Raw genomic sequence first — 22,305 nt, 5'->3', positions numbered from 1 at the left:
TGAAAATATTCTTATTTACTAACTTTTTATAAAGCAATAGGTCCAGTGTTTTTGGAAGAGTGACCTTTGCTTCTGGATAAAAGGTTTCTCATTCCATCTTACAGTTTTAAAGAACAAATCCTGCCATATTTTTCTGTCCCAAGATTGCTTAATGCAAATTGGCATGCCTGCTTCTGGACTGCACTCTAATCTGTAACATATGATTGGAAGAATACTTTATTATGTAGCCAAGAAGGCCAATGGTATCCTGGGATACATTAAAAGGCGTGTGACCAGCAGATCGAGAGAGGTTATCCTCCCCCTCTACTCTGCCCTAGTGAGACCGCATTTGGAGTACTGTGTCCAGTTTTGGGCCCCCCAGTTTAAGAAGGACAGGGAGCTGCTTGGGCAAGTCTAGCAGAGAGCTATGAAGATGATCAGGGGACTGGAGCATCTCCCATATGAGGAAAGGCTGAGAGGCTTGGGTTTGTTCAGCCTGGACAAGACTGAGGGGGAATCTCATCAATGCTTACAAATATCTAAAGGGAGGGTGTCAGGATGATGGGACTGAACTCTCTTCAACAGTGCCTGATGGACAGGACAAGGGGCAATGGGCACAAGGTGGGACACAGGAAGTTCTAGCTCAATATGAAAAAAAAGCTTCTTTCCTGTGAGGATGCAAGAGCAGTGGAACAGGCTGCCCAGGGAGGTTGTGGAGTCTCCTTCCCTGGAGACATTTAAAACTCGCCTGGACGTGTTCCTGTGCCCCTTGCTCTAGGTGGCCTGCTCAAGCAGGGGGGTTGGACAAGATGATCTCCAGAGGTCCTTTCCAACCCCCACCATTCTGTGACTCTGTGATTATTGCTTTCATTCATAAAATTCAAATCACTTTTCATAGAAAGTGAAGTATCCTTCCTCCCATTTCACAAACAGGGACATGGAGCACAGAAAAGTAAGGTGATTTGGTCACAGTTGCGCAACAGTTAAACACCAGAGAAGGAACAGACTCTAAGCCTTCTAGCTCCAGTTCAGTGCTCGTGCCACTGGACTACACTGTCTTCATAGGCAGATGTTCTTTGACAGAAGTTTCACAGAAACCCAGATGTCATGGGATAATGTCCTTATTTACGATGACTGTAAAACAAGACCAATGTTGTAATTTAAGAAAAGAGATTGTTTAATAGATATAAGACCAGTTAACACATTTTAAGCAATGGCAATGCTGATGTTTCCTGTTTTTCAGCGATTAAGATGGGCTGAACAATGGAGGGTTTCCCATGGTAAAGTACTGATGTAAATATTTCTTCTGGTAATGTAATTAGGAAGTATTGGCTGCAGTTAATGTAACTTAAACAAAACATGTTATCCTCGGCAAACTTGTTAAACAGGCATAGCTCTGTCTAAAAAGAAAACAGGGGCATATAGTGTTTCCATGGAAACTCAGTTAAAATGCTGATTTGTGGATACGATCATAATCAGTACCACAATCTCATCTGATTGAATTAAATGAAAAAGAGTCTTAGTTATGAAGTCAGCACAGTATAAAAGTATCTCTACACATGCAGAAGTCACAGTCTTCCATCCTTATAGATGCTTTCTAACCGCACACAAAAGCAGGGAAATTTGTGTGGCACTCTTCTCTTTTTCCTTCTATGGTCACTTGTACCATTTTTAATAAAAATATCAAGGTCAGAATTTAAAATAAATCTGCTTAAATATACTTTATTGAAGTTGGTTATAGCTTACTGCATCTCTAACGTGTGTGTGTTTGATTTCCTTTTTTTAATGAAAGGGAGAAGGGCTTTTCCCTTAGGGTAGAGCATATCAGCTCTGTACTCTAAAATAATAGAGAAGATAATCTTTGCTTCCCTATAGACATGCTAAGAAGATTTATTAATTCTGAAAGAGATTCTGGCATCCTTGTTTGCAAAACAGCAGTAAAATGCAGAGTTGATTGAATTGACCCTATTACAAAATGAAATGTTTTATAAAATATCTTATAGCAAAATTTCCAAGAGAACTTTTCTCATTTAGAAATGTCTACATTTTGGAAAGTGGTATTTCAAATTTACTTTGATGCCTAGGAATACAGTAGACACTTCAGAATAATGATCTAATGTTCATTGAACACAGTGTGAAATAAGTGCTTCTGGAAATCCCATCAGTATCACTCTCCCTTTGGTATATGCCTTAAGAGCTATAAAAATCTGGCTGATGGAAGGCTAACTTTCTTTGTAAGTCAATAATAGGTTTGCATTTATACGACAACATAATTTCTGACAATTCTTGCCAAAAGTCCTTTTTTGAGTGGAGATTTGAGGACTTTTTGCATTCTCCAGAGCACCATTCTGGAAGGTGCTAAGTATTCTTATCATATGCTGGGCATCCCTTAACTCTCATATACTTCAATGAGCACTAACAGTGCTCAACACCTTTCAGGCAGAAGCCCCAGCTGAATTTGCACCTATCGTGCAACTTAGTAGAAAAAGAAGCTATTTAGTATGATAAATCCTTAGTTTAATGGAATATCAAAGACAGCTACCTTTCAGCAGATCTTCCCGATTTATTTCAAAGCTGTTCCATTAAAGAGGATTACAGCTGGTATCCATGATATTGATTTTCCTCAAAAGTTATTACTTTATACCTCTAAAATATGCTTTACTGCAATATTGACAGCTAAATCCTACTAATCATTAGGATATAAATTGTAATATACTACTTGTTGAAGCATCTGGGTAATGGTTTATATGATGGAAGTATAGTACATTTGTACTTCTGTTGTGGAAGTCATGTCAGGACTTACACTATTTACAGAAGTTAACTCACCCCAAGAAGTTCACTTATGAGCATAACTTGGCACACACATCTCAAGCAATGATGACATTTTATCAAGAAATTTTAAAAATCTGTCAGTGTCTTTTAATTTTATCAGTCTCAACATTTTAAAAAAAAACTTCTTTATTGTTTTCTTGCAGTATTCTTTCAAGACATTTATTATGTACTCAGCCATAAATTAGTCAAGAGATTGTTCTTTGTATTTTGTGGCATTAAGGAGGTCATTTCAACTTTGTCTAATGAAGCAAATAAGCTCTTGACTAATTTTCAGCAACATGAAGACCTCTCTCAATTCATGAATATGCACAAGATCAGACCTAAGCAAACATTTCTGCTGAAGAGTATATAGGTGTATGTAGCAATTCTGAAGATATTAATTTGTTATTTTTCCTGAAATATGGTAAGTAGACAAGTAAAATAGAAAGCTGTCATTCTATCCCTCAACACCTGACCTGTTGGATACACATTAGCTATTTTCCAGTTCACACAGTTGAACTTCTTCAGATTAGATAAAGATAAATTATAGATAAATATAGATAGATATCTTCAGATTAGATAAATTATTTTCCCCAATATAGTTTATTCCTGAGAGGTATAATTAACATTTCTTGACAGGGTTTCAAATTGCTGGCAATATAATCTAAGCTAAGTAAATGTGAAAATGTCCAGATTATGGCTGATGTTAATCCATGGGCTTAGAAACTGAATAAAGTATACATCTTCAAGTAAGATGTTTATATGTAATATACTGAATACATCCTGGAAGATGGTATTTCTTTTCTTTTAAACATACAAAGATGGAGAATATAAAAAAGAAGAAAACTTATATTTCAGTATACTGGAAAATCTTTCAGTGTTAATCTAAGATTACTTTCTGCTCCTGACATCGTTTAAATCTCTAGTTCAGGATATTCCAAGAATGCTAGATTATAGCTCAATCATTACCTCCTCTTTTTGTTGAACTGTTGAGCTGTGTTCTTTTCATTAAAAAAAAAAAAATGCATATTTGATCCAAAAATGAAAAAAACAGGCAAACAAAGCAGCTTTTGCAGCAAATACTGTTCATGGAAAAGTATAATGTCTGTATCTTTTGCTATTACTGTCTTTTAAAATTGTTCAGTAAAAGACAAACATAAATCAAGAGGGCTGCAAATCCATCAGTGCTATTTTCTTTGTGTTTGCAACTACAGAATACTATGGAACTACTCAGGTCTATTTAAAACACAAAAAAAATGTAAGCACCGAGTCTTTTGGGCATGTACATTTTTTTGTATCTTTCTAAAAGTATAGATTACCATTATGGGGTTAAACAACAAAAACATGGTTAAATAAAGTAGTGATCTTAGAAAAATAAAAACATGAAAACTATTCTGGAACATTTCAGTAAATATTTTACTTTTAAAACATCCAGTAGGTATGGTGGTGAAAGGCTGGAGAGTTGTATTCATTATGAAGTATTTCTGATGTATTATTTGACTTCAAATAACATTATTCATGCTTTTAGTAATTCAAAGTAATTTCCTAATAACAGTATAGCACAAACAGTTTGTAGAGAATGTCACAGTTATAATAATAACAACTCAGTCAATAAGAGATCCAAGACTTATTTCCAAATTATGTGATTTGAAAAAAATGTGGATGTTTTCTCACTTGGTGTCCAAAATTTCATTTGACTAATGAGATTTCATATGTTGGCAGACCTTGTATGCATGCAAGTACCCACGACGATAACTGGATAGAGCAAGCAGTTGGTAGTCAGTGTGTTCTGGAGGTGGGAAGAATTGAATTCTAGCACTCTCCCCTCCATGCTAGGATTGGTAGCAGTAGAATCTTCATGCCTTGGCTTCTAGGTCAATGGTACAATAGAAGGTATTGAGCTGACATGGGACAAACTGGACAGAGACCTCATGAGTTCCTTTTGCAGTGGATGCCGCAACATTTACCTTTAATGTCTCTTCCAAAGTATTCTGTGCCTGGCAGTAGGACAACTTGTAGCCATTCTGCTATGACAGGATTTCAGTTTGGGTGGGATAACCCTCTTTGGAAATAAGAGCAACAGAAGCTTTCCCTATTTCTTAAATCAGCCTTTCTCACAATGCTGAGATATGTACGTATGGAATTTTTTGTCAATACAATTAGATAGTAGTGAGGGGAAAATCTGAGAAAAGAAGATACTCTCAAAGTTTGGACACATATTTTAGGTGCAAGTGGAAGCAGAAAGCCTGACATCTTCTAGGAGAATCTGCTCACAGTCTTCAAGAGTTCAGATAAGTATCCTAATTTCTGGATGTTTGTCTAAACTTTGAGACTCAGGGTTCATTAACTGCAGACTTGAAATCACAGCCCTTTGGCTGAGATGCGAAAGGTATACTGGCTAAGCAACTCTGAACTAGGACCTCAGCTGTAAGAAGTAAAGCTTTTCTTGAGAACTTGGCAAGTCATGGATCCTCCCTTAAGATTTCTAAATGTGCTTACAAATATATATTGTTCTTATTTTTTGTTTCAGTCATGGGATGTACTTGAACATTGCCAAAAAATGAGCAAGAAAGCCCTATAAAACTAAAAAATGGTTAGGGAGTTATTAAATACCATCACTGCTTCATTATTTTAGTGTAACTGTGATCAGATTTCAGTCTTCACATGCTTCCTGTATCATCAGAATTCAGAAATATTTGTCAGACTAGTGGCCATGCAAGGGGTTGTTGGAAGAAAGCTGAATGCTCATAGGAACTCTTTATAAAAATCCTGCCACAAGGACAGTTTTCTTTATGATGACACTTGCCTTCTCGCTGCATGCTATGGAAGCATTCCTCAGGGTAATAATACTATTCAACCAACCTTCCTCTCCCTTCCTCCCTTCCTCCTTTCCTCCCTTCCTTCTTTCTTTCCTCCCTTCCATTTTTCTATGGAATGAACCAGGTGTCAGTAGGTGTCAGGTATTTTCTAAAAGTCACGGGAAGATACTCCAGATAGGGCTTAACTGTGCCCCACCTCACCCCCTTCAAATTGTGCAGTCTAAACCAATCTTTTACACTATCAGTGTACTCCTTGTATTTCTCAGGAACAAGGTATCTTTCCAGCAAAGTGCACTTAGTGTAATTGTGCATTCCAAGTAGTTACCTTCCTCCAGGCTTATGCAAGGAGGTTTTTTCTTGGGGTTTTTTGGTTCTGTGGGTTTGTTTGTTGTCATTTTTTTTTTAAATTACAAATGGATTCCCATGTAGCTCCCTTAAGCTATGCTCCTGGTACACAAGGCTTATCATGGGGTAAATTAGTAGATTTCTGTGGGAGCCCTTTGTTAGAGTGTTGGCAGCACATGAGCTACTATCTTGTAAAGTTTGCAATACAGTGTAACTGTCTGAATGATAATTTACAGATAACCCGTTTTCCTCCAAGCTCCTCAGTCAAGCCTCCTGAAAAGGCAATGGACTTTCAGTCAACAGCGTCTATATTTTCTTATGTTTTCACTCAATTTATATCCTTTCTGTGTTTCCTCCTGCTCCTGCTGCTACTTCATTAGTCCTCCAGAAGGAAGATATGTGTCAGGGAGTCAAAGGGAGTCTGGTTTGTGATGATGTTCACAGACTGCCCTCCACAGTTCAGTTTGTCAGGGGTTGGCTGCAAACCAAGCCCGTCAGCTTTCCCTGGTGGTTTGAGTTTGGATGAACTTCAGCCTCCCAGCAATCATCATCCTGCTCCCCTTTCAGCTTGGCCTCACGTCAAGTTCACAATATCTCCTCCCTCTCTGCTTGAGCTTCGCCTCCAGGAAATACCAGTTGCCACTGCCTTCCCTGTATCTTGGGAGTTTCCATCCAGACAACAGCTTCCACCACTAATTCTAAAAATCTTCTTGAAGAAAATAGCAGGTTTGAGGTTCATGAGCCATCTGCCAAAGAGGCAGAACTTCACCTTTCTATTGTCTGTTTAAGAAGAATTCACTCATTTACATGTTGCATCCTGATAGTTCTGATGAAGGAAGTCTTCTTTGTGTTGCTAAAATCTTATGGTGTATTATGACATATGAAAACTGCCTCCCATAACAAACTGATAATTATATAGGACTTTAAAATGTATGTGTGTGTGCAGTCATTCCACTTACTTGATGATAAGAAGATAAAGGTAAGATACTAGTAATAATATAGTACTTTTTCCTGATTATTGTTTAGAACCCAATTCTACATGATAATTGGCACTTTGAGATTTATTTTATTTTATTTTACATTGTATCTAGGTTTAAAAAAAATTGTTTTAGGAAAAAAGCAATCTGTAAATGTTAATGAGGCACTGTAGCTCAGATTTTGGTGGAAAAGGTAGGTGCGTATTTACATGGATTTCAAATGGGTTTAATATTAAAATAACTGTAAAATATTAAAATAATGTAAGGGTACCTAAATATGCAATAGACACATTGTGCGGATAGACAAGAAGGTTTCATGCTGGAGAAGCTACAAGAAAAGTTGTAAAGAACATTAGAAATCTTCACAGAGATAAATAGTAAAATATAAAAAATACTCTCAACAAAACAACACATTGCAGAGAACAGTTTGTGAATAATAGTAGTATCTTATCCAAATATATAACTGATATTTTGTTTTTGCTGGGGTAGGAACTATGCCTTAGTTTGGCACAGCTTTTTGTCAATTTCAGTCTTTTATCACAGGCTACTTACAACAGTTCATTATGAATGTGGCTAGTATCAGTATGAAGTATTGAGGTTACACAACACTTCCAGTTGTAAGCTCATGCTTTCAGTATATTAAAAAATAGCTAAACTTAAACTGTTAGGCTGATGTTTTTGTGTTGGATGTCTGAATCAGGTTCAGACATTCCATATAATAAAACTAATATTTTTTCATATTAAAAGAAAATTCTGGGGATCATCTTTTTGAAAATAGGACCTGAAGAAAATGGGCTGGGGTGAGAAGAGGAAGGTATGGGTAGAATGGAAAAGATCACTGAGATCAAGAAGGAAACTGAATGAAGTGTGAAGTTTGGAAGGGTGAAACTGCATTTTATTGTGCAAGTAAACTGAAACTGGGATTAGAAGCAGTCTGGGAAGTGCACATTTTACGAATGATCATTCATATTTTTTATATATCCTGCATGTGATGAAAGAATGACTATCACTGGGAATACAGCTATGTTGGGATGATACTAGAACATAACTATACTACTGTAAGAGAGTGCCTGTTGGAATACCTCTAATTTATTAGCTAAGACTTCTTGAAATTGAGGGGAAAAAATGTGTACATTTTAATTACAGTACATAACATATGTTTTACAAGTATTTTTAAGGGCACGGTCTTTAGTAATGGGAGTCTTCCACTAATCTGTACTACAGGTGTGTTTTGGCAGTTATGGTGTTTATTTCTCAATATTATGTGTTGGGTGTAATATTCAGCATCTCATTATTTGGATGAGTTAAAAACTCAAGACAGAGATTTTTAACTGAAACAGTTTTAGAATATAAATATAAAAGTGCAATCAACTTTTTTTAAAGTAGTTAAAGGTGTTCTGGAATATTTCACATTTAGTTATTAGGTATTTTAAAAGATAGTAATAAGAGGTAATGAGACTAAGCAGAAAGAAGGGAATCTTAAGGAGTCTAAGCTTAATACACAAAGGTGATATAGATTAAAAAAATAATCCTGCTACAAGTCTGTCTCCAAGACTTCTTATATTTAAGCCAAGTTAAACCTCATTTAAGATAATTCCATCAGAAATAGGAGACCTAAGTGTCCTCAAAATGTTGTGCGTCTTTAATAGGAGAAAGAATCTTAGTCTATACTGTATTCTGTAGGAAAAGGGAAAGGAGACCCTAAGATATTTTTCTAACCTTGCTGATCTAGTGCTTTTATATAGTGTAATGTTCTATAGATATTTCACAGAATGGAAATATTTTTAGTTTTTACTACTTTTTCCTTAATTATGTATTTGGAATCCCTCTGCTAGGTTTATAGGGAGATTCAGCTCCTCTCTTGCCTGAAATAAATCAGTCTAATCTATTTTCCTCTCTTAAGTAGGAGATGATTATTTTTACTTAGAGCCTAAAAGCTCTTGTAATTCTGTGCATGGCTGTAATTTGTTGAGGAAGGCTTTCCTTATCTTTCTGTCCATTTGCTTCACCATGGAGATCTTGAAAGGAACTCAGCCAGTCCTGATCTGTTCTGAGTAGTTATTTGTTTTCCTTTATGTTTGCCTTGATACTAAGCAGTCCTGAGCTCTGTAGCAGTTAAGCACTTCCCAATACTGTCCTTAAAGCATCTCACTGAAAGAGTAAAACATTACCCTCAGCCACAGAATCAATGCATACGGAAGTCACTTATTTAACGGTAATTATCACTGAGCCAAGATTTTAACTTCTCAACCATCTGTTATTTCATGGAGTATGCACTACAGAATAGCAGCCGCTTTATTAAGCAAAGGAAAGAAATCTCAGGGAGTTAATAACTGTTTTCCATAGGCAGCATTAAAGGTATTTACTAGAATCACCTAAGTAAATTTGCTAACATGATTGAAACAAAAAATTGGATTTGCAACATTCATTTGAAATTATAGATTTTGTGTTACATGGAGAAAGAGTCTTAATACCCCTCCGTCATCTCACATAAGTTGATCTCCTGTATACCTCTAGCTCCAGGCCACCCTCCCCAGTGGCATTACAAAAGAAAGGCAGCAGTGAAGACAAAATCTTTTCTCCTCATCTTTACTCACTTTTTTTCCTGGATGAAGAAAAATAATTTATATCCCTTGGTCATTTTGATTAAACCAAGCCTACAAATGTTGAAGAATACTTGATAATATACTTTAAAATATATATTCCATGTAAAGATCAATTATTGTTTATGTTGTTTGTGTTTTGTTTTTAATTAAAAATGTGGATATTATCTGGATACATTGCTGAGCAATCTTTAGAAAATTTTCATTGCAAATACACTTTTTTACTTTAACCTCAGTGGTAGCAGTTACACTGGGAGAGACTAAACAAGGAATTGGTGACATGGGAGATATAATTCTGAAGTTTCCCCTTTTCACCACATAAAGCCAGTTTGTAAAACATAGATTTAAATATAAAGTAGCTTGGAGCACAGGTATTTCATTCTGAAGTTCTGAAACGCTGAACATCTAGGGATTGCTCAGAAAAATGTATTGGCTCTAAAACGTTTTGAAGTATATTTGAATAGTTCTTAAGGCATTAACTGACCCGACCAAAAAATATCCTGCGATCATTACAGTGTTCTTGAAAAGCTCAGGGAAAAAAAGCCTGCAAAAATGCTTTAGTATCACCTCAGGGGTTGAAAAGAAAATTATTTTCCCATACACTAAGACTGCTAATTCTTTTGAATGTAGAGGCATTCAAATTATTATTAGCTGAATTGCAGGAGACGTTCATAATTGTCATTTATTATATATTGCATAGGATATAGAATATTTAGAGGTTACTCATTCGGTGACAGGGATGTTCCTATATGGAATTGTGTGAGGAACAAAATATAAAGAAACTAAAATGGTGACGTTAAAGTCTCACATTAAGACACACCTCTTCAAAGAAAATGTCTATTGTTGCTTTCACCACACCATGTTTATGGGAGCTGAGTTTTCTCCTATCCTGCAACATAGGTACACATCCTAGAATTGTTTAGGTTGGAAAAGACCCTTGGATCATCAAGTCCAACTGCAGATCAAGTCCAACCCTCATGTAGCACTTCATTATTTAATAACAAGTAAAAGGATTACAAAATTCTAATGGAGGAAATACTTCACAAAGGAACTATGTAATCTGTTTTGTGTTACGCTTAAAATGTTGCCCCTATAATGTTTTATTACCTTGACCAGAGTAGACTAAGTTTAAGATGCATTTGTATTTTACCTCCTTCAATGATATTGTACATCAGAGATTAGTGATAAAGCTCTTTTAAAATTTAGGTAAAGATAAACTGAGTCTTTTTTTAAAAAGTAAGGAAGACTAACTAAATTGATAATGCCTGGGCCTTCAGTTTCTACACAAAGTACACTACTGCTGAAATCATGGGAATCTGCTGGAGTGGGAGCAAACCTAGTATTACTCACTATCTTTTATTTCCCCTCACAGTCTGTCCAAGAAAGCATGAAAATTCATAGAGCTAATACTATGAAAACAAAACTGCAGCTGCTTGCCTCCTGTCATCTTTGTGACGAGGGATGCTCTGTGTTTCATAGAAATTAGTCCCAGTATTTCAGTTGTCTTTATACTACAGCCTTCCATTGTGCAACTCATTAAAACATGCACATGGAATCTTTTACATGAGCTTTGTTGTAACTATTTTGTTACTGTTTCAGATTCGCTCTCATGTAGTAAGTAATTTATACTGGACACTAGACAACCAGTACCTATTCACTTTCTTTTTATTTAAGGAAGATTCTAGGCTATATATTTAGGACTTCTCTAAAAACATTTACACTTAAATCTTAGAATCATAAAATAATTTAGACTGGGAGAGATCTCCAAAGGTCAGCTAGTCCAACATCCTGCTCAAATTTGTGTATAAAGGCCACTTCATTATGAGGGAACAAAAGTTTCAATTGTTTCTTAATGTTTATTACAGTTTCATTAATAGTTTACAAGAAACAAAAATGACTTTTAATCAAATTTTCTTTTGCCAGGTATTTCAAACAGACCAGCCATGGCAGATCAAATAATATCTAAATTATGGAGGTTTATCACTGACATATAATGGAATATTGTGTATTCTAATATCATCGTTATTGATCTGTACTGGGATTTTGCAGTTTAGATATACTATAAGTCTTGGAAAGATGATATATGTGTTGGATATGTAAGCACAAATGGATGAACTTCCATAAATGTAGTGGAATAGATCTTTTTCTTCATCCTTCAAAGTTTAATAAATGTTTCTTACAGGCTTAAACCTTAAAATTATGTTTGATAACAACTCTGTCCTTTTACATAATCAGGATAGTGAACTTGATAATTTTCTCAATTTTGGCAACTGCTTCTCTGCTCTGGGTGGTGGTGTCTCTAATAAGATTGCAAGCTCCAAAGGGTCAACCTTATCAGGACCTTAAATGGACAGTATCTAATCACAGTCCACTCATCTGTGTGTATTAATGAGCAGCAGTATTTCTAACTGATAGAACAAGGCTTGGGAGAGCACAGATCTGTGTTTTATTCTAAACCTCGCTATTGTGATTCTCAATAACAAAGTTCACACAAAGATCTGATATACATCTCCTTTATGCATCATTTTCTCAGCAATAAAATAAGAATATAAAGACTTAACCACATTTAGTGACTATTTTGAGATCCTTTGTTGAGAGGTACTCTATAGTAAGTATAGGTGGTTGAAGTTGTTAGTGTTCATGAGTGAGGAACAGAATTTGTAAAGCACCTGAGAGTCCAGAGGTGGAGACAAGCATTTTGAAGGGTTTATAGAAATGCTTAAACAGATCAGGAACCTGCTTCGTTATGGAGCCATAGAAATCAGTAAGAGGTAATAGCAACTCTACATAAACACTTCTGAAAATCTGCATCTTTAAAAATCTAAATTCTTTTGAAAATTCTTTTTTTCAGGAACTCAGCCATTCAGAACAGATTAGCCAGAGGATGCTGTTATAAAATCACTTGGGGAAAGATGCAGCTCCATGGACCTGTATATCTTATTTCTTTTGTTCCCCAGAATAAAATGCCTACTGGCTTACAGCTATGACTCAGATGAAAAGTGAGGTTGACTCCAGTAGTTCCTGTCAGGTTACCTTTAAACTGAGAGCTCAGAAACGTTTAAAGATTCGCAACACAGATTTAAGAATTTACATTTTTCCAATGCAGAATAAAGACAACTATTGCTCGCTCCAGTTTCCCTTAGATATCATGTTTTATTGCTTAGAAAGCTTGTTCATTCTGTATCTTTTGGAAAAGAAGTCTGATCCTCCATGATCAGAATGCTATTGATTCCACCTAAAGTCTGCAAAAGATGATGTTCTTTGCAGGTTGGAGTCTCGGACTGTGAGTCCAGTCTAGGCCTTTATTCAGCAAGGTACCTATTCGTGTATCTAACGTTGATCGTGTGTCTTGCTTCAGGGAATTCAACAGGAATGCTCACATGCAGAAAACAAGGCATAAACTTTACTTGCTGAAATCAAGAAGACTTTTAGTGATATAAATGGTTATACATTAATTTTTACATTATTAAATGGATTAGTAGAAATGTAGTATGAGATTGACGTTTCAAATACTGATATAGCATCCAGAAGCAACATGATTCCCTTGTGGAAAGTTCCTGAAAATGTGTGTGTTTTGCCTCCATTTGGAAAAGGCAGTAGGACGTGCAGGTCACCTGCATGCTAGGAATGAACCTAAAGGCAAACAACAGATGAAAAAAATATGTGCTGCATGGCTGTCAGATAGCATCTTCTCATAGACCATAAAATAAATTACTAGATAATAAAATGTAGCTGGAGAGAGTCTCCTCTGGAGTTTATTCAAAAGGAGAACTGGATTTCTCTACTTACTTTTTTAAGCAAAAATGTCCATGAGTTACAGATAGCATAAAACTATTTATAACCTGCTATCATAAGAAAATTCCTTATGCAATTTCACATCCCATTGTATCAGCTCATTACAGATTTCATTTCACATACTTTTTCCTACCTGCTAACACAAAATAAAATATATGCATGACATCAGCATGTGTGCATTTGCAAAAGCACGTACCAGTAATCTAAATGTAAATATGTCTTTAAATGATCCCTGCTGTGGATCCTAGAGGAAGAATGAGTAAATAAAATTTTCTTCAATTTTTCCAAAACAACTGAATTTTTTAAGCTTTGTTTGTTTTTAAACAAAACATTGTAGCAATGAATTTGCTAGAATTTAGGTCTTCAGACTTTCAAGTCTTTAAAAACTGTAGCTTTTGTGAAGAAAATAGTATACTAAGGTTTTAATCTATAGTCATTAGGGCTCAGTTCATTCTTTTTACCCTGGCAATTATGTATCCTCTAAGCTGACATGAAAGATCTGTAGGGCACTGAACTAGAACCCATTGATAAATTGAACAGAACGACTGGAATATCACTTGGTACAGGGCCAGCACTGAAACACTTTTGCAGAAAAGCCTGGCACAAGGTGTGCTCTGTGAGTAAGCGGGAGCATAACTGGTATGGTCTAGGGATGCAGCAATAGCTGGTAAGAGCAATCAAAGCAGACGTCTTTAGCCCTTCTGTCCCTGTATTCCTGACATATTCATCATATTAATTTTTTTTTTTTAATAAAAGGAAGCTAATTCAGAAACTTTCAGCACAGGTAGATGGATATGTTATCATTGTCTTAGTTCAGGCAGGTGAAACCAGAAGAATCAACTGCCTTTGGAGCTTATGCAAACCATAATGCATTATATTGTTGTTCAATAGAAACAATGTAGTGCTAGGTCTGATAGGAACATCAGACTAGGCTGGAAGAAAGGTTCACTTCTATTAGGAAAAACATAATCCCACCTGAGTTTATGAGAAATATGTAATTCAAACCATTAGTATCTTGAATCATTATTAAAAAATTATAAGCTATTATCATTAGCATCTTTAAAAAAACCACTAATTTTTGTCAGAGACTTTCATTTGACAGAACTGCAGATAATGCTCTTAATTTCAATTTTTTAAAGAAGTTTTTAATGTTTGAAACAGGCTTCTTGTGTTCCACTGGTAATTCATGGATTAAATGACCCAAACCCAATAACTTGAAATGTTAAGCAGAGTTTTCATGTTGTTTCAACACATCTTCATGTGTTTCAGCACAAAATACATAATGTGTGTTCCTACAGCTGTTATATTGGTATCAGTAAAGTATGAATTTGAGATAGATGTGGACAGAAATATGCTAAGCTTGTGGTTCTTTGATGTTAATTATGGAGGCATATGCAATTTAATTAATGTTTGCCTTGTGTATTCTTCACATTATAATAGCAATATCTTCATGTTTAATCAAACTGTAAGTGGTTAAAATATGACTGCGTGGTCTCTTCAATTTAATTAGTTGTGGGGTTTTTATTTCAGGGCTTACTTCCCCTTTATATTATACACTGTTATTCCTTCTGATTGCTTTCAAATAATAATTTGAGTTAAACACACTGGTTTTATTTTTTTCTTAATATTATTATTTGTGTCTTTCCCAGCTGTAGGTATCCAGATGAAACTTGAATTTTTCCAGCGGAAATTTTGGACTGCAAGCAGACAGGTATATTTTAAATTGAGATTTTCTTTGTCATTGAATCCACAACAGCTTTCTAACTGTGCAGGTGATGATCTGCATTTTTTTTTGTCACAGCAAAACTATTGTAAAGAAACTACGTATTTGAAATATATAACGTCTAGCTTTTCTGATTTACATTCCAGTTCATAATTACAAATAAGAGAATTCAGTGGTCAGAAAGAGTTGCTTGATCCCATTTTTATGGAAGCAAATAGAAAGATTATTAATTTTAAGTGCCTATACATAATGAGTTACTTTGTTGGCCTGACACATGTTGATTTTCTCCCTCAGACGAAGTGGAAACAGTAAACCAAACTGTGATGTTTATTCATCTTCAGTGATAGCAGAATTATGTCTTCTCACTTACTTAGGACCTATCTTCTAACATTCAGTAACTGAATTATCACATAGATTAATAAACTAAACTGGATTACTGAATTATGTTTGGTGTTCATAGTCTTTAATAAACTATACCTAAAATGTTCAGAATATAGAATTTGTACTCATTCAAGAGGATAATAATGTACTTTCTAAAGATTAGGAAATGCCATCCTTATTTTGAGAATAGATTGGAACTGTATTGTTTCAGAAAATAAGCCCTAAAATGCAGGTCCTACCCCACCCCTATTGGAAAATCATGTATTCTTACTTACAAATGGTCTCCAAACTTCTAACACATGGAGGAAATTATGGTGTTTAAGAGAGTTGAAATTGTTACAGAGTGAATGCACCCTTTCTCTGCAGACAGGAACAGACCAGATTGGTGAACAGATTTAAAACTGTCCTAGTCATTTTTAGAACAACTGCTGTCAGATAAAAATGTAATCAATATCAACTTCTTTATAATTGTGCTCAAATGGATTTTTAAAATGTCATATTTTGTAATAATCAAATAAGAAATTAAAATATTTTATTCATTTTTGATATCTCTAGTGTGCATCTCTCGATGGCAGATGCTCTATAAGTTGTGATGACGAAGTAAGTATTTAAGAGAATTTTTTTTTTCATTCATACCTCTAGTGCAGTAGAACATAAAGCTGATGAATTTAGTTTTAACATCTCATTTTACATTATAATCTCCTGGTGTAATCTGGAATCACCTTCTAAATATTATTCTATTTAGATAGTGAAACTTTTTAAATGACTGCTTACAAACATCCATTTTATTACAAGATTGACACCAATACCTCAAATATGCATTGTAACTTGTGCTTTGTGAATCCAGTTTTGGAAATAATTTGAAGCTGTTCTAAGGCATTTTTTTACTACTCCATTGTTCATTTTAGAAGCTAATCGCTGATGTTCACACTAGAATTAGACATGAATTCCGAGTTGAATCTGTGCAGAACTAATACATTAATAGTACTTCAGAAACAAACAAAAAAAAGTAACCTTAGACAGTTTGGCTTAACAAACTCTTCAAAGTAGCTTTTTGTGTAGTTTAATTTGTTATATAAAAATAGTATTTTTAATATCATATGCATAGATTTTTACAAAGCATTTGATGTCATACCATATGATGTTTTGGTTAAGCAACCAATGTAACACAGGTTAAGTGAATTAAAAAGTGGTTGATAAAGCACAGACTGTATTGATATATGGGAAGGAATTAGGCATACAAGATTCTAGACAATCAGAATTGGTTTTGAGATATCGTATCATGTATAGTTAGTGATTTGGAAGAAAAAGTAATTACTGATAACATCCATGTGTTACCTCTAACATGAGTGAATGGTGTGAGGAGATCTGGATCACCTGACAAACTGTGCTTGAACAAGGCAGATGAATTTAAGTGGGATAAAATGTAAGTTCATATATCTGGAAATAAAAACTGCAGGCTGTATTTGTATGATACTTTTCATACAGTCGCCAAAAGAACTATTACAAAACATACATAAAAGGCCTGTTTGGCTCTATAATTCACTCTAATACAATGGTTTTGCAATCTTTTTTAAAGTAGGATAAGATTTTTTTTAATACAGTTATAAAGTTTTTGTACAGTTTTATTCAGTTTTTTGTACATGCTTCAGTGTTTTCAGGAAAGCTTCTATCTGTGTGGCTAAGAGTCAGCAGTAAGCACATCATTAGTTTTTACACCATTTTCAGCAAAGCATAACATAGAGTACTCACCACAAGCCATGAAAAACTGAGCAGTTACCCCCACCGTTGTAAACTCTGGTGTTTCAACAATGCCTTCTCATCTCTTTTCTCTGAAGCCATTTGTTCTGAATATCTTCAAGTTCTCACAAGTTTGTGTCACTACTTTTTACAGTAGGAACCCACATATATTATTTGTGGTATTCCATAAGTCTTTATTTTCTCTTTGTCTGCTGTCTCTACTTATTCGTATAGTCTCATGTCTCTCTCTGACCATCCCAGTATTTGAAATAGATTCCCACTTCCTATCACAGAGGTGCTGCTTGCCCTGTGTTAATGTATTTCCAATGAAATCTCCATCACCTGCACCGCTGCCCTGACTGTAATTCTGCCTATACAATAGTTAATTCATTTGGAGTATGCTCTGTGTTTTGTAGCACTGTTTGTTCAGGGCTGTTCAGGACATTAAAAAAATTAACAAGAATGGTTACATAAGGCACTGTGTGATGTTTCCTGTAGTGAAAGTTAGCAGAGTTGGGCTTTCCTGAAAATAGGTAATTCAAAACTTTAAATAACCATGGTTAAAAAAAGTTCACGAATGTGTTTGAGGAGTGCTTCCTAAAGTGTGCTATTATTGTATTGGATATTTAGTTGTTTAAGGAAAACGTTATTTTAATTTTTTTTACTACTTCTGTGTAAATTAATTTATAAAAAGTTTAAAAGGTACATCATCAGTCCTAGCAATCTCACTTCTAGGATGCTACTTCACAACCTCATATACTGTGACACTGAAATGTGTTTTATTGAGTCCAGGACATAGCTGCAGTGATAAAATTTTAAAAGATACACGTCTGCTTATTATGAGGTTTAGATCACAAAAACCATTCCAGGGAGAAAGGCAGAACTTAAAACATCAGCAGTTACAGGAGTGGAACACTAACTTCTTCAGCATACCAAATCAGCAAAACTTACAAGAAACTATAATTCCTCTACTAGGACCCGGGGATCTAACAGTTGGAGGGTAGAGATAGCAATAAATAATAGAAAATAAAATCTGCAGTAAGCCAAAACACAAAGGCCTGATGATCACGCCATCTTTGGCAATGAAATGGACCATATAAGTCAACATATCTTTTGCATTTCTAGCTATAACAACTTACAGACTCGTCCATTTAAAGCTTGTATCATTCTAATAATTAAAGTTTTCTAAGTAGAAAACTTCCAAGAAGTAATGAATAAACAAAGCAGATTCCACACAGATGTGGGTAAAAGTTCTTACTTAGCCCAAATTTCAGGCTGTCATTTACATATGAACCGATTTTAAGGTGAGCTCATAATGTTTATTACCCCATTCTCCTAAGAATGATCAGACATCTATTGAAAAAGAAGGTCTGTAGAATTGTTAATTACCTAAGTTTTGAGGCCTTGCTTTACTGAGGCTTGCTATAGACTTAATGTGCAAGCTTTACCTTGACTTGTTTCCAGTAGCTTTAAGGATTTTCATCAGTGCGTTTCCGGTCATAGCCAACCAGCTTGAGAGATATAACTGGAGGTAGCCTGGGTAAAGTTAGAGTGCTGTATAACATCTCCTCATTGTTTAGCCTAAACCACCATGTTTTGGGGATTAAAAACTAGGCAGAGATTACTTTTTTCATTTGCAATAGCATTTGATAGAATAGTAATATGACATAATTTCTTGTGTAAAGCATGCTCCTGCTGCAAAGTGTCCAACTACTTCATCAAAACAAACATCATCATTGCTGCAAAAAATAGTTTTGGCCTGTTCTCGCTAAGAAGCAAGTACACACTGATAAAGATTCCAAGAGGGCACAGCCAGAAGCAATCGCCTCTTTTTTTATCGTGTTGGCAGTTAATAAAAATAGTCATATGCTTTGCTAAATATTCATGCAGAAATTCTTTTGCAAAGAATTTCTTTGCATCCACATGCAAAGAAAACACAACCAGTTTAAAGCCTTTTAAACTACTTTGACTTGACACCAGCAGGAGCCATGTAAGCATATGGAGAAATCTAGTAATAGTGTGAACCTTGGTGATTTAGAGATCCCAAACTTCTTTTTAAGGACAAGATATACTGTTGGTAGGACTCAATCAAATACCACAGCTCCTCCATTGAGTTTGTTCACTTTCACAGCTGTCTTTTCTCAATGGGAAGAAAGTATCCACTGAACAGTTATGGTATAAATTAAAGCATTTAAAAGTATTAAGACATTAATGCAAATAGAGTGGCACAATAGTCATATGGAGATTTAGTTGATGAGTTTGTGTGATACTTTAGATTCTACAATACAGACATCCAATTAATTAGAAATCCTTTTTTCCTTTTTTGGGGGTTGTTTTTTTTTTTCTGTTTGACACCTTTGAATTTGCTCATTTCTTCATGTTTCCTAATTCTATTTTAATGTTCTGTTTTCTTTATTTTTTGCTTTTGGTTTCTTAACCCATATTACATTCCGTTACTGTATATTGGAGCTGTGAAAAATACATAAAGGACGTGGACTTGATCAAAGTTACTGTAATTCAAATGCGTCCTCAGACCTCCATCAACTTTCTTGCTGTGTTTATTCTGGGCTTCATGCCTAGTCTGTTTTACAAACTCATGGAGTCTCCACCTATGGAACATTCCCCTTGAAATCTGAAGTTCACTGAACTTGAACCTTTGGGCAACTTGTGCATAGTTCACTTCCAATACCTGTGAAACATGTGAATTATATCTCTTTCACACAGCTCTAGTCTATGCAAATGCTATTATCCCATTGTCATGGTTTTAGCTGGGATCGAGTTAATTTTCTTCACTCTAGCTGGTATAGTGCTGTGCTTTGAAATTAGCATGGAAAAAAAACAAAAACTGTTGAGATAACACACAGATGTTTAGGCTGTTGCTGGGCAGCGCTGATACTAGTCAAGGACATGTCTAGCCTCCCATGCTCTGCTGGGTGCACAAGAAGCTGGGAGGGGAGGGGGCACAGGTAAGAGAGCCGATTCAAACTGACCAAAGGGATATTCCATATCATGTAACGTCATGCCCAGTATGCTACCTGGGAGGGGCTGGCCGGGGGAGGGAGGGAGCAATCGCGGCTCGGGGACGGGCAGCGTCGGTCGGCGGGTGGTGAGCGGTTGTGTCGTTTGTGTTTCCGTGGTTTTTTCCTGTTTTCCCTTTCCCTTCCTTTTCCCTTTTATTATATTAACATTGTTGTCATTATTATCATAATCATTTCTCATTATCATTTTATTGTAATCATTAAACTGTGCTTATCTCAACCCACAAGTTCATTTGCTCGTCCGATTCTCTTCCCCATCCCACAGGGGTGGGGGGGGTGAGCAAGCGGCTGTGTGGTGTTCAGTTGCCAGCTGAGGCTGAACCACGACACCCATGCATTAATCTTGTATCTGAAATCTTCTGTTTGAGATTTGTTAATGTATTGGACAAGTGAATGCACCCCATTGTCCTTTGTCAGTGCTAAATTTAAGTTACAAACTCTTTCTTTAATGAAGTGCTGAATATTAAAAGTTATTTATCTTGCTGGCAAGCAGGTGAATGAATGGTCCTGAATGAATATTTTTCCCTTGTTAATGTTTCTAAAATAAATTGAAATAGAAACCCTCTTATTTTCACATTCCTCCAAAAAGATATAGATAACACTTATTGTGTTATGCCTTTCTCCAATAATAATGCTAAAATATTAGTATCTTTTTAGATTCTGAACAATGGTAGTGAATGACTATGGCTTGGAGATTTGAGACATGGCCACTACTTATTGAAATGAGCCAGTGTTTTCCCAACTGCATATAATCCATAAACTACAAAATTAAGCCACACTCTTTCTTGTCCAGCATAACTACTTTTATTTATTTTCTGTACTGTGGAGGAATATTGTTTCTAAAGCACTATCTTTAGATTAATTTTTCATGCATGAGGACTGCAAATATGTATCCTCAGAACAGCTTTTTGTTGAATGAGCTCCTCTCCCAGTAAAGTTAGTGGGAGGTTTATGAGTGACTTTGGGGAGACCAGTATTCTGGTGTCACAGTCTACTTCTGAAATTCCACCCTTTGCACGCCATTGAGGTTGAGTAGCTGTCTTTTCTGAATAAGTTAGCTCTACTCCATTCTTTGCTAGTATCATCAGTTTTTCACATTGCATTTGCCAATTTTTGGCTTTCTAGCAGATCAAAGGTTGGAAGTTAGTTGTTTCAACTTTCTTTTTGACAGGTTTACTCTCACCGGGAGTGTCTGTAGCTTAGGTTCCCCTATTAGAACGAATATCCTGCATTTGTGTTGGGGGATGACATTCATTCCAAACTTTTGCCTGATTTGGGCTTCTTTGCTTTTTTAAAAAACTAAACTTCAAGCCAGAATTTCTGCAAATCTCTCCTCTTCTTCACCCCCACAGAACAGTACTAATATGTAGCCAGAATGAGAATCAGACACATCTAAGCATCTCTTGAAAAATCAGACTGCATTTCACAACTACTACTGTATGGAACTGCTTTCCATTCTAAAACAGCAGAGAGATTTTGCTGGGTGTGTAGAGTGTAGCAGAAAGCATATTTTAATTTGTCTTTGTGCAGCTCATTTGCAGCAGGAAAGGTCTAGAATTAAAAGCAAAACCATGATAATTCCTATATAGGAAGCCATCCTACCTTTTTTTTTTTACACAAATATCACAGAAAATTCAAGAAACAATGATAAGATGTTTGCCGATTTAGGCCAACAATAGAAATACGTTAAAGATTTAATGCTGAGGTATGTGGTAATATTGAAGAGAAACTGAGTTATATCAAGGTTTGAGTTGAACCTTATGTTTAAACTCTGAAACGCAGTAATTAAAATTTTGCCTGTAGCAAGTAATACACTTGAGGTTAAAATAGTGCATGCATGTATGGAGGAAAGCACTGGTTTGGGTTTACCTTGTTTTATACAGTTTATATATCTGACCTACGAAAAGCTAACAGTCCTACTTCTAAATCCAGTTCCCAATTAAAAACACAATTTGAAAGGCTTTAGGAGACCTGTGGGGCCTTTTTTTACGGAAGTTTCTGGTCCCATCCCCCAATGAACAAATTAAAAAATATTACCTAGTCCCCTGTTGGTCCTCCAGGCTGATACTGTGTTTTCATTAATACATCATTAAG

General features: G+C 35.5%; 1 protein-coding gene across 2 annotated transcripts in view; it reads left to right on the top strand.

Annotated features, from left to right (window-relative positions):
• CACNA2D3 (calcium voltage-gated channel auxiliary subunit alpha2delta 3) overlaps positions 1-22,305 on the top strand; it is a 491,034-nt gene that overhangs the window by 424,984 nt on the left and 43,745 nt on the right. For both annotated transcript variants that reach the window (XR_010373325.1, XM_064453883.1), the window contains exons 28-29: positions 14,979-15,040; positions 15,989-16,033. Coding sequence is in view for 1 of the 2 variants with exons in the window: in XM_064453883.1 (XP_064309953.1) it covers positions 14,979-15,040; positions 15,989-16,033 (107 nt within the window). In the remaining variant the exon portion in view is untranslated. The remainder of the gene's footprint in view (positions 1-14,978; positions 15,041-15,988; positions 16,034-22,305) is intronic.

The sequence above is a fragment of the Phalacrocorax carbo genome, chromosome 6 (assembly GCF_963921805.1).
Source record: "Phalacrocorax carbo chromosome 6, bPhaCar2.1, whole genome shotgun sequence".
Taxonomy (NCBI): domain Eukaryota; kingdom Metazoa; phylum Chordata; class Aves; order Suliformes; family Phalacrocoracidae; genus Phalacrocorax; species Phalacrocorax carbo.
This window is presented reverse-complemented; position numbering and strand designations above follow the sequence as displayed.